The sequence below is a fragment of the Onychomys torridus genome, chromosome 16, assembly GCF_903995425.1.
Source record: "Onychomys torridus chromosome 16, mOncTor1.1, whole genome shotgun sequence".
Taxonomy (NCBI): domain Eukaryota; kingdom Metazoa; phylum Chordata; class Mammalia; order Rodentia; family Cricetidae; genus Onychomys; species Onychomys torridus.
This window is the reverse complement of record NC_050458.1, coordinates 54,147,117-54,159,373: the sequence shown is the minus strand read 5'-3', so window position 1 is coordinate 54,159,373 and position 12,257 is coordinate 54,147,117. Positions and strand designations below refer to the sequence as shown.

Sequence of the window (12,257 nt, the reverse complement as noted above, 5' to 3'; positions counted from 1 at the left end):
TGTCTCTTTGCAGACCACTGCAGGTATTGACACCTGCAGGGCCCCCCTCACCACCAACAACCCAGCTTTAATTTAAACACCTCCATGCCTGCAGGCGGCTCCTTCTGATAGGGCATGCAGTTCTGAGCCTTACTCTAAAGCATGTGATTCCCCACATCTTTTTTCTTTTTCTTTTTCTTTTGTTTATCGAGACAGAGTTTCTCTGTGTAGCTTTGGAGCCTGTTCTGGAACTCACTGTGTAGCCCAGGCTGGCCTCGAACTCACAGAGATCCGCCTGGCTCTGCCTCCCGAGTGCTGGGATCAAAGGCGTGCGCCACCACTGCCCGGCGATTCCCCATCTTATCCCAGGAAGAAAAACTTGTTGAAGAACGTCTATGAATTATAGGTGAGCAGAAGAAATTAGTGTAGGCTGGGGATGCAGCCAAGTGATGAAGTCCTTGCTCAGCAAGTATCAAGGCCTAGAACCAAAGTTCAACCTCACTACTGCAAAAAACTGAGGGGCAAGGGAGGGGAGAGATCACACGTGTTAAAATGATAAGACTTTATTTAAGGCTGCCACAAAAGGGGAGTGAGATCAAATGTAATGGAGACAGGTGGAAATTTACCACGAAGGGTTGCAGTGGTCCAAGTCGGAAGTCGCTGAGACATCAGGCATAGGAGGGCTCTTACGGAGACAGTTTCACTGGATTCTTGCTGGAGGCAGGTAGGTGGCCAGCTATCAGGGTGGAAGAGAGGCTGATTTGGGGATTTTGTTTTACTGTGGTGGGTAGTAAACCAAGGGCAAGTGTTCTACCATTACCTCAGGGCAATCTGTCTGAGGTCTGGCAAAGAAGGGTGATGGTCTTTCGGGGAAGGGGCTCACATGGACCAGGATTTAAAACACTTGGATACTCTTTTTTGTTTTTGTTTTTTTCAAGACAGGGTTTCTCTGTGTAGCTTTGGAGTCTCTCCTAGAACTTGCTTTGTAGACCAGGCTGGTCTCGAACTCACAGAGATCCGCCTGCTTCTGCCTCCCGAGTGCTGGGATCAAAGGCATGTGCCACCACCGGTCTTGGATACTCTTATAAAGAGGATCCAGAAGACAAAAACAATTTGCCTGGGCCATGACAAGCCTGGAGCAGGGAACAGGGCAGCTGACACATAGGTACTGTGAGGGCGAGACTCCTGGGTTAGAAGCCAATTGAGTTGATCCAATGGGTACCCTATGCAGCTGTGTTGAGCCACCAGCAACCCCGGCACTACTTACAAGGTAAACTTCAAGGAACCTTTTCTTAACTGCCTTTTTGGTGTGTTTTTCTCTCTCTCTCTCTCTCTGCCCAGTGGAAGTCGGCCCTAGGAGGCTGAACTCTCCAGTGTGTCCTGTGTGTTCCATGCTCAGTGAACATTGGCCAGGCAAGGGCTCCTCGGAGAAAGCTAGAGCCGTGACCTTCAAAGCGATCAAGGGCGGGTCCTGGTGCCTGGATAGGTTCTTGAGGAGGGTAAGACTTTTAAGTGTGAAAACAGCTAGAAAGTGGCCGTGGGGGTGGGTTGGGGGAGGGCTGTACTGCCACCTCTGCATGAACCTCTGCATGGGGGCATCAAGAGGTAATCAAGTGTAGCCAAGCGCAGTGTGAGGTTGGCACCCCCCCAGATACAAGGGTCATAACGGGCAACCTCCTGACACTGCCCAGGATGCCAGCGGTCCTTCCCCTTCACGGCCAAGTTCTGAGGCTCAGGAGCCTTGACCACTCCTGGGATTCTAGAGGTCACCCTGCAAGAGGTCTGGGAGTCCACGCCGGCAAGATGCAAAGTACCAGTGAAGAGAGGTATGGGGGTGACGGGAGGTGCTCCCGAAGAGGGGGCATCTCGTGCTGAAGAACAGACCTCGCAGGCTCAGGAGAAGTTCAAGGTTGGACTTTGCCCAGGATCCAGGGTACCGAGGAGGGTCTTGGCAAATTTGGGTCTAGAAGACCCAATTTCTGTCTGCCCTCAGCTTGTTTTGACTCCTCACCTTTACTCCAGACCCCATGGTTTGTTTCCACCACCCACCTTTACCATTACCTTTCAGTGGCCACAGGACACGCCATTCCGGGGTTTGCATCAAGGGCCTCTCTAGTCCCATTCACATGCCTGCCAGCTGCTGTTGGCTAACACCACAGCCCATACCTTCTGTGAGCACAGAGACTTGACGCTTCTAAATCCTGGCCCTGGCGAGCCCTTGCTGTACCCAGACCTATCCTGGACTTTCCTGGTTTCTTCCAGGCAGCCTGCCTTTCCTGTCTTGCTAGGCTGCTCAGCACACCACCTCCTATTACAGACAAAACCTCCTGTTTTGGCCTCTCTATGCACGGAGGTCTCTAGTCTAGCAAAGCAGGGACCAGGCTAAACTATGCCCACCGGGCTTATCTTGGAAGGAAGATGAGTTACCTGAAGTATACAGAACCTGAGTAAAGACAGGGATGGGGTATTTTTAGGATGCTCCTAACTGGGGATCATCTCTGGTCACTTAAAAGGTAGGCCTGACTCTGAGCACGAATACCGTAGTCACTGGAGCATGTTGCTGAGCTCTGTGTGGCTACCTATAGTTCTGGAGTCATGAAGTACTCCTACCAGGAAGGCATCGAGGGGGGTGTTGGGAAGCACACGCAAGTGCTGTGAGTAGTTGCCAAGGAACAACTCTTTTGGAACCCTGTGTTCTGACTGGACAATTGCAAGTTCTGGGTGAAATCACATGAGCAAAAACCCTGTACCAAGTACCTATTTCCAGGTTGTGACTGATGCCTGCCCTCACTTTTTTTTTTTTTTTTTTTTAAACAGTCTTTGTAGCCAAGGCTGGTCTTGAACTTGTGATTCTGGGTCGGTTGGTTCTCCTCTTGATTGCCATTTGCGGTCCATTTCCCCTTCTTGGAGTCTTGGCTGGGAACAAAGGAATAAGCCTGTCAGATTCCACTGTCCCTACTCCTGATCCTGCTGGGTGTTCCCACGGGACCAGGGGTGGGTAGGATGTGGAGACAACTTTGTTTAAATGCCTCCAGCTTTCCTGAGAGAGGTTTGGGTCTTTTTTGTTTTGTTTTTCTAATCTGGGGTAGTTTTGTTGTTGTTGATGATTGGGTTTTGGAAACAGGGTCTTGCTGTCTAGCCTAAGCTGGTCATAAACTTGTCATCCTCCTGCCTCAGTCTTCTCAGTGCTGAGACTGCAGGTGTGTGCCACCCCCTCTTGCTCAGGCGTAAAATCATACTAAACCTTTTTGAGATGGGACACTTTCGTCTTATCTCCCTGCCCTTGCCTGAGCATAAGAGGGCTTGTCTCTGCTGTACTTTACCCCAGAATGTTCCAGGAGTCTCCATCACCACCGGGGCCTGGGCTCCAGGTTGGCAACAGCCCCTCAGAAGGTCTCTGCTTTCCTGACTCTGGTCCTAGGGACCACAGCCTATAGCTCCTCCTTCTGCCCCTCCCGCCTCAGGATACTAAGGGAACGTCGCAGAAGAGCAAACTGTACAAGAGAGTGGCCACAGCTTTAGCTCACAGCTAGGCTTTAATTCCCAAAGGGGTGGGGGTCACAGGGGCCACTCTAGCCTTTCTCCTGCTTGGTTGTGGGAGGGGGGGGGCTATGTTAAAGACTCTAGCTTTTGCTCTATTTCTTTAGACACACTCCTTCTTTCAAGTTCTCCGTGGCTTGAGATACTGTCACCACACCGGCCAAGCACCGGTTCCCTGAGTGTGCACAGTTCTGGGATGCACAGGCCCCTGATGGTGCAGTGTCTGGATCCACATATCCTCATAGGTTTAGGTTTACAGTATCCAAAGCCATGAGGAATTGCTGCCAGCAGGAGCTCCAGAGACCTAGGCCAGGGTGTGGAGCTCGGCTGCAGCTCTGGGATTAGAGTACAGCACTCCAGGTGGACCATTCAGGACCCACCTCAGCCATAACTGTGGGGGCTGCTGGGATCCACAGGAGCCGAGTCTCGCCGGCCAGCTGGCCGGACCAGCTGCCACAATCGGTGACTGAGATTCTGCACTTGGCATGTGCCCAGGACACAGCCCACTCGCAGAAGCTGGGCATGGGGTCTTCGAGGTTCCAAGTGTCGCTGGGGACCTGGGTGTCGTGAGCCAGCACTCTGAAGTAGATGAACCATAGCAAGGGTCGGGTTGCCCCTTCCCTGTGGCTGGGGGGCATGATGAGGCTTCCAAACAACAGGCCGGAGTAAAGAGTGTCCAGGCTGCAGGCCACTGGAAGGAATCTTTGCCGGGGGTTCTCTGTGGAAGGGGAAGGAAGCTGTAAGCGCAGTGGCCTGGCATAGCCTTCCAAAGGCCCCTAATCCCACTTCTTCTCTACACAGTCTGAAGGCACTGGCAGGGGAAGCCCACAGCTTCCCTAAAAGCCTGGCCTAGGACCAGGGGAAGCCCAAAGCCTGACCCCCTGCCTCTGACCAGAAGACTAGGAGAGGAAGCCCATTACCCTTCTGAGCTTACTGGTAGCTTGGCCATCTCCATAGCTCAAGTCACATGTACCATTAGCAGCACCGCTCAGAGCAAAGGTCTCCAGAGCAGTAGGCTCTGAGGGCCACTGCTCTTAGAGTTCAGAAAGACCTCTCCGGGTTCTTCCCTGAGAATGCCTCTAGTCTCCCTTAACTCCAACAGACCTTTAGTCTAAAAGGCTATCCCACCCCGACCCCCACCTCTCTCTCTCTCTCATCTGTGTGTGTGTGTGTGTGTGTGTGTGTGTGTGTGTGTGTGTGTGTAGGGTGGGACTAATTACCGCAAGCAGAAAGAAGCAAAGGAAGAAAAAGTCCCCCTTCTTGCCTTTCTCAAGCAACACTGAAGCTGGGAAGGTGGCCCTTGATCTGGGAGACGACCTCTAGAAAACTTAGGTCCCCACGAGGAGGCTGGTCCAAACCTTGTACTCACTCACCTGGGTCTGGAAAGCTTCAGTCCCTTGTTCAGGCCGCCAGACTGCGTGCCTGGGAGCAGGTAGAGGAGGCTGATGCAACCGAGGGTTACCGTGACCATCAGGAACTGGGCCATGGCGGGCTGGGCTGTGGAGGAAGAATGCGGTGAAGCCGGCAAATGGGGTGGAGGAGGGCAACTTTAGCCTGGAGCCAACCCTCTTCACCCACCAGTTGGGGAGTTCTCAACCCCGGGGGCTCGGGGCGTGGGAAGATTGGTACCTACCTGAGTCTGGTGTGGCACAGGTCTGGGATTTAGAGACAGCAGGCGGGGCTGGGGTCTGTTGGGAGATCCCGGAGCACTCAGTGGAACTCAGGTCAGGTCGTGGTCTCCTGGGCGAGTGCGCCTTCTGGGGTCCAGCGGAAGACCAGTTTGGGAGGCACTTCCAGCGCTAAGTAGTCTTTGAAGCTGAAGGCGGGGCCCGCCGCTGATGGGGCGGGGCGTTCTCCACGGGGTGGGCTGCACTAGCCAAGCTGTCCCGGCAGCCACTCCTGCCCAGCAGGAACCAGTAGAACCACAGCGGGGGTCACTTCGCGGGGTCCACCCCTGCTGGGAAATGCTCAAGAGCTGTCGAGGGCCTCCTATCCTCACTCCTGTTACTTAACTCCTAACTTCAGTGTGCGACTAAGTCTCAGAGAGGAGTGGGGCCCAATGACCCCACCAGGCTGAAAGGTGAGTGCTGAAATAGAGGTGTGTTCTGACCCCAAGGGCATCGACCTGTCGCCTCTTCAGGAAAGGCAGGAGCATGACTTGGTTACCCAACATCTCCAGATAATGGCAGATTCCCGATGACTGCCAACTCGTTCCCCACGACAGGTGGCTTCCCATTACCAAGTACTGCGAGGTCCCCACCACAGCGGTATTCTGAGTGAGAGACGCGTTCCTCTTCTCTGCACACAATATTCTCTGTATGTGTTTGCACACGCATGCACAAACGAGTAATATGTGTAAGTATGTGTAAGCATAAAGGCACTCTTTCTTTCTTTCTTTCTTTCTTTTTTTTTTTTTTGAGCTGAGGATAGAACCCACGGCCTTGCGCTTGCTAGGCAAGCACTCTACCACTGAGTTAAATTCCCAACCCAAAGGCACTCTTTCTTAATGTTGGGCATGCTTGATGAGCCACCACTGCCTGGCATGAGTTGCTTTTATATATATATATATATATATACAATTTATTTTATTTTTATGTTTTTGCCATGGGTGCCTGGGTCCCTTGAAACTGAAGTTTCAGACAGGTGTGAGCTGCCATGTGGGTTCTGGGAATTGAACTTGAGTCCTCTGGAAAAAGAGTCAGCACTCTCAACCCCTGAGCCATCTCTCCAGCCCGAGTTGCTTTTTTTCAATCAGCCTTTTTTTCCTGTTGTGGTTGGTCCTGGAGAGTGAACCAGGCAAGCACCTACCACTGAGCTGCATCCTCAATCACCTTATTTGTCTTTTGTGTAGGTAGGGTCTCTCTAAGCTGCTCAGGACCCTCTGTAGCTTCAACTCAGAGTCTTCCTGTCTCCGGGCAGTGGTGGCGCACACCTTGAATCCCAGCACTTGGGAGGCAGAGGCAGGCGGATCTCTGTGAGTTCAAGGCCAGCCTGGGCTACAGAGTGAGTTCCAGGAAAGGCACAAAGCTACACAGAGAAACCCTGTCTCGAAAAACCTAAGGGGGAAAAAAGTCTTCCTGTCTCTGCTTCTTGAACAGCTGAGATTGCAAGTCTGCACCCTGAGCCTAGCAACAAGCAGTCTCTTCTTCTCCTTCTCCTTCTCCTCCCTTCTTCTTCTTCTCTTCCTCCTCCTTCTTCATGTCTTCTTTTTACTTATTTTTATTAAACTTCACTGTACAAAAATCATGGATTTCATTATGACAACCATCTACCCATAATAGATTCTGTGCCAGTGGTTCTCAGTATCTTTGTCAGCCTGATGGACTTTTTTTTTTAAATACCTCTAACACTGCCATAAGCATTCTCTTCCTGAAAGAACACTTCTGTGTCCATCTGTGTCTCCTCTTCTATCTCACCCTGTCCCTCTGTGGGGCTTCCCCGGGACTTGGTCACTCGGTCCCTCCTGTGGAACACACATGGATGCTCAGTAAACATTTGCCAGATGAATCCATCAAAGAGTGTTGAATGTAGGCCATGCTGAAGATCTGGCTTTACCTCCTGAAGAAAATATTAGCAGATAATCACCTATTTGCTTATTTTCATCAGTTGTGGGAAGAGTGATTTTGTTTATGTTAGAAAAGAACAGTGCTCAGCAGGTGGTGGTGCTTATCTGTAAACCCAACACTCAGGAAACGGAGGTAGGGGGAAATCACTAGTTTAGGTCTAGCCTGGGCTACATAGCAAGACCCTGCCCCCCCCCCCCCAAAAAAAATAAAAATCAAGGCTTGGGAATGTACCTTTGTGATAGAGTGCTTTTTTATGTGTGCAAGGCACTGGAGTTCATTTACAACCCCTTCAAAAATAAAAAGGTGACTCTAATGCAAACAAACACGGGGCTGAGGTAGGTGCTAGAGAATCTAGAAGGATCACAGAACAGGCAGGTCAGAGCGGAGAGAAAGTAGACAGGAAGCAAAAGGAACAGGAGGTTGAAGGTCTGTACACAGCCCTTCTGTTTGGTGGTGAAGAAGCTGTGGAAGAGACTGTAAAAGAGGCTACAGTGTGGACATGCCCACGCTAAGCCGCCTGTGGCTAGAGGTGTGTCTGTCCAGGAGGCCTCCAGTCTGATGGACCTAAGTGGGAGGGCAGGCTGAAACAGTCTTGGGTCTTCGGGGATGGTTAGGCTCTGAGAACTATTTGTAAGTGTCACCCAAGAGAAGGAAGAGACGACAGTGTGGCTGAGTACAGAATCAGTGTGGCAGCTCTCAAGGGACAGCAAGGCAGAGGCGAGAGGAGGCTGCTGAGACATACTCAGCTCCTCAGCTGAGTCTCCGTCTCCAGCCTGACTCCATCTTCAGTGTGTCTCTATGCTGTTGCTGGCATTGCCTTTCAAGCTACAAATGCCATCATGTTATTCACCCACCAGTAAGTACAAAATACATCCTGTGAGCTGGCAAGATGGTTTAGTGGATAAAGGCACTTGCCACCAAGCCTAATAACTTGAGTTTGATCCCCAGAACCCACACAGTAGGAGCACTGACTGCTCTCCTCTGACCTCTACACCCACGCCATGGCACACAAAATAAAAAACTTTGTAGTAATACAAATTTTGGAAAATATCTTGTATTCAAAGAGGCTGAACTCCCTGCCCCCTCCGACCTAAGACAGGTTTTCTCTGTGTAGCTTTGTGCCTTTCCTGGAACTTGCTATGTAGCCCAGGCTGGCCTCGAACTCACAGAGATCTGCTTGGTTCTGCCTCCAGAGTGCTGGGATTAAAGGCATGTGCCACCACCGCCCAGCTAAGAGGCTGAACTTTTGTTGGATGGACCTTAAAGTAAAGGTAACAATATGCCTTGAGATCACTTAAGACTTTTGTTTATTTGTTTGGTTGGTTTCTGGTTTTTTAATTATATATTTTTATTTTATGCATATTGGTGTTTTGCCTGCAGGTATGTTTGAGGGTGTCGGATCCCCTGGAACTAGAGTTACAGACAGTTGTGTGTTGCCATGTGCATGCTGGGAACTGACCCTGGGTCCTCTGGAAGAGCAGCCAGTGCTCTTAACCCTTTTTGTTTTGTTGATGTTGGGGTTTTTTTTGTCTGTTTGTTTTTGTTTTCTTCCAGACAGGGTTTCTCTGTGTATCTCTGGCTCTCCTGAAACTCACCTGCAGACCAGACTGGCCTGGATCTCCACCTGCCTCTGCCTCCTGAGTTCTGGGATTAAAGGCATATACCACCACCTAAGAGCACCTGAGACTTAACCTGCTACCCTACTGAGAACTCCTTACTTTTTTTGTTTTGAGACAGGGTCTCACTATGTAGCCCTGTCTGGCCTGGAACTCACAGAGATCTGCTTGCCTCTGTCTCCTAAATGCTAGGATTAAAAGCCCTGTTAATATATAACCTGCCTTTGGCCAGGCAGTGGTGGCACATACCTTTAATTCCAGCACTTGGGAGGCAGAGGTAGGTGGATCTTTATGAGTTTGAGGCCAGCCTGGGCTACAGAGTGAGTTTCAGGAAAGGCTCCAACGCTACACAGAGAAACCCTGTCTCGGAAAAAAACAAAAAACCAAAAATGTGTGTGTATATATATAACCTGCCTTTAAAGAGCAATTATAGCAGCCTTATATGCCTCAGATTTTTTACTGACTAAGTTAGGGCATAGCTTTAATCTTAAATCATTCTTCTATGCCTCTGACCCAGAGTAATGTGTTGTGAACATTTGCTGAAAACAGTCAATAGTTCAAAGCAATCTTATACTATAAATATCTAATATAAATGTTGCAAATATTGTGTGGATATAGGTTGATAGCATTTGTTTGCAGTTTTTGTTTACTATTCTGGGCTAGGTGGGAATAGTAACGTTTCTTCCTTATAAAAACTCTTTACAATTTTAGTAAAGAGCACCTCATTCCTTCCCCATTTGACTGACACTTTCTGTGTTCTTCAATAAATACAGAGCAAAGCCCTTTTTTAGGGACAGATGGAAGACACAGGAAGAGAAGTAGAGAATTCAAATTTGAGTTTATTCTTGGTCAAACTAATCCAAGAGGAAGTCTGTGTTTTCCTTCCTTAATGCATTCACTAGTACACTTAAAAGAGAAAAAAAAAATCCAGCATTTAAATTCTCTGTTTTTATGAATGTGTTTTTTGTTGTTGTCGTTTTGGTTGGCTTTTGTTGTTATTGTTTTGAGAGGGAATCTCACTATGTAGTCCTGGGTAGCCTGGAATTTCTGATGTAGATCAAGATGTCCTCACACTCAGAGATCCACCTGCCTCTGCCTCCCATATGCTTGAGTAAAGGAGTGGGCCACCACACCCAGCCTGTCTCATCAGGGTTGTGTGTGTGTAATATTTAAGGTTTCTTTTTATTACACGTGTTTGTGTGTGTGTGTGTGTGGTGAGCCACAGTGCACATGTAGAGGGCAGAGGGCAACTGGCAGGAGTCAGCTCAGCTCTCTCCTTCTACCATGTAGGTCCTGGGGATCAAACTCAGGTTAGAAGGCTTGTTGGCAAGCATTTTTACCTACTGAGCCAGCTCACAAGCCCTTTATCGTTTTTGGTTTTGCTTGTTTGTTTTGTTTTTCGACCCGCAGGTTGAGGACTACTGCTTTAGAGAAACTTTCTTAGGGAAAAAAAGGTGGCAACTTCATCAAGAGATATTTTTTAAGGTGTAAATTTGAGGTTTGATCCTGATGGCCAGGGTTTTGAAGACAGGAAAAGACTGGGTGAGGTGGGGGAACTTATAGGGAGCAGTGGGAAGTGGATAGGTAGGTGGAAGGGGCAGGTGTCTCTGGAAGGAGGGTGAGTATAGATGGGCAGGTTTGGGGTCTATCATATTATGATTTTTTTTTTTTTTCTAGGAAAAGCCAACTCAAGGAGCTGACCATATCTGAGACAAAGTAGAATCAGAAGATAAAGACCAAAAGACAACTGTACATGTCAGCAGGCCGAGGGAGTATGTTTGGGGAGTGCCCATCCATCACAGGCTAGGACCATTGTGTCACTGTGGGTCACTCTACTGTATAGGGGTATCTCAAGTTGAGATAGTTGTGTCATCATGGGTTCCCTCTGCCTTCTTAGGTCTGTCTGCAGGATATAGATGGTTACGATAGTACATGGCTGGGTTAGACATGAACAGTGAAAAACTGAGGGAGCAGTTTGCAAGATGACAAGCATTTGGAGGCATGCATAAGTGTAGTGGTTGGGTAAAAGAACAGGTGGAGGGAGCCAAGGAGCCTATGGGATAATGAGAGTGTCTTCTTGGAGGAGGTCTGACTGGTTGAAGAAGGGAAGATCTGAGGAGACTGCAGGCCCTTGAGGAGAAGAGGCCAACAGCTGGTGGCCTGGGAAATGTAATGGTCAGGCACTCGACTTAGTGGCAAGAGACTTGAGGATAGATTGGAAATGACCTTTGCCAGGACCAGAGTTCTTTCAGGTAAGGAAACAGGGCCTGGTGGTTATGGGAGCCATGGGTTACAGGGCCCTAATAGTTTCTCAGAGAGCCAGCCCGGGGTTCAAGCACCAAGTCAAACTTGCCAGTCACCATTTCTTCACTTAATGGTGTAGAGAGGAGTTTTAGTGATTGACATAAGCCAACTCAAGCAAGTTCAGACACATGTTAAGCAGAAAGGAAGATGTCACACCCCATATCACTTGGCGCTGGCAAGGGAGAGTTAGGGCTATGTCTTTGTGCATAGAGTGTTCCTGGAAGAGTCTTCTTCATCCCCCCCCCCCCTTTTACAAAAGAGTTTCATTTTACGTGCTTTGGTGTTTTTCTGCATGTATGTCTGTGCACCTCGTCTGTGCTCCTGGTTACCAGAAGAGGGTGACAGATCCCCTGGAATCACAGTTAAAGATCGTTGGGTGCTGGGAACCCAGCACAAGTTCTTTGCAAAAGCAAGTGCTCTTAACTGCTAAGCTAATTCTCCAGCAGGCCCTCATGCCCTGTTTATTGTTTTGTTGTTGTTTGCTTGGTTTTTTGTTTTTTTGTTTTTTTTGTTTTGTTTTGTTTTTTTGACACAAGATTTCACAGTGAAGCCTAGGAGGCTGGACCGGACGTCATGATCTACCTGCTTCACCCTCCCAAGGGCTAGATTATACACCTACACCACCAACTGGACTTCTCTCTCATGCTTGAGTTTGGTTTCAATTCATTCTCCAGATCCTGCAGGTGGAGGAAACAGGATGCTAGTAGGTAACTTGTCTTTCAGTTCCCACAGAAACTAAATTCATCTGCACAAGCCCCGCCCTCCCCTTGGACCTCCCTGGCCAAAGACTTTGCCTCTCCTACAGGGTCCGGCCGTTACCCATTTCTGTGTCACTGCTAGAGGTCTGGCTAACTCTCTGACCTCCAGGGTGGTCTGACCTGCCAGAAAGGTGACCCACGCTGGGACATGCTGCAAATGTTGTTGTTGTTGTTTTTTAATGCAGGTATTGAACATCCCACCCACCCAAAAGTGAAGTCTTTCCCTTGCAGCGTTTGAGGCGAATCCCTGGTCCCCCAACCTGAACCTCTAGTTTGGGAGACTAGCTGGACAAGGCCGGTTTCCACTGGCTTACTTCAGCCAGAGTGAGCCGGAGCCTGGGGACCACGCCCCTGGCCCTCGGGATTAGGCTCTCCTAAGGGTGAGTTCCAGGCCTCTCTTCATCCCGGGGCTTCAGTCTGGACGAGGAAACATGCCCTGGTCCTGACCCGTGTCTCAGGTCGCAACGACGGCTGCGGGATCAGGGTAGCTGACC

General features: G+C 49.5%; 1 protein-coding gene across 1 annotated transcript; it reads right to left on the bottom strand.

Annotated features, from left to right (window-relative positions):
• Positions 1–2,835: 2,835 nt before the first annotated feature.
• Positions 2,836–5,005, bottom strand: Adm2 (adrenomedullin 2). The gene is made up of 3 exons (XM_036207739.1): positions 4,893–5,005; positions 3,900–4,237; positions 2,836–2,895 (listed from the first exon to the last, which is right to left on the bottom strand). Exons 1-2 carry the CDS (start codon positions 5,003–5,005, stop codon positions 3,901–3,903), a joined length of 450 nt encoding a protein of 149 aa, XP_036063632.1. The 3' UTR covers positions 2,836–2,895; position 3,900.
• Positions 5,006–12,257: the final 7,252 nt, after the last annotated feature.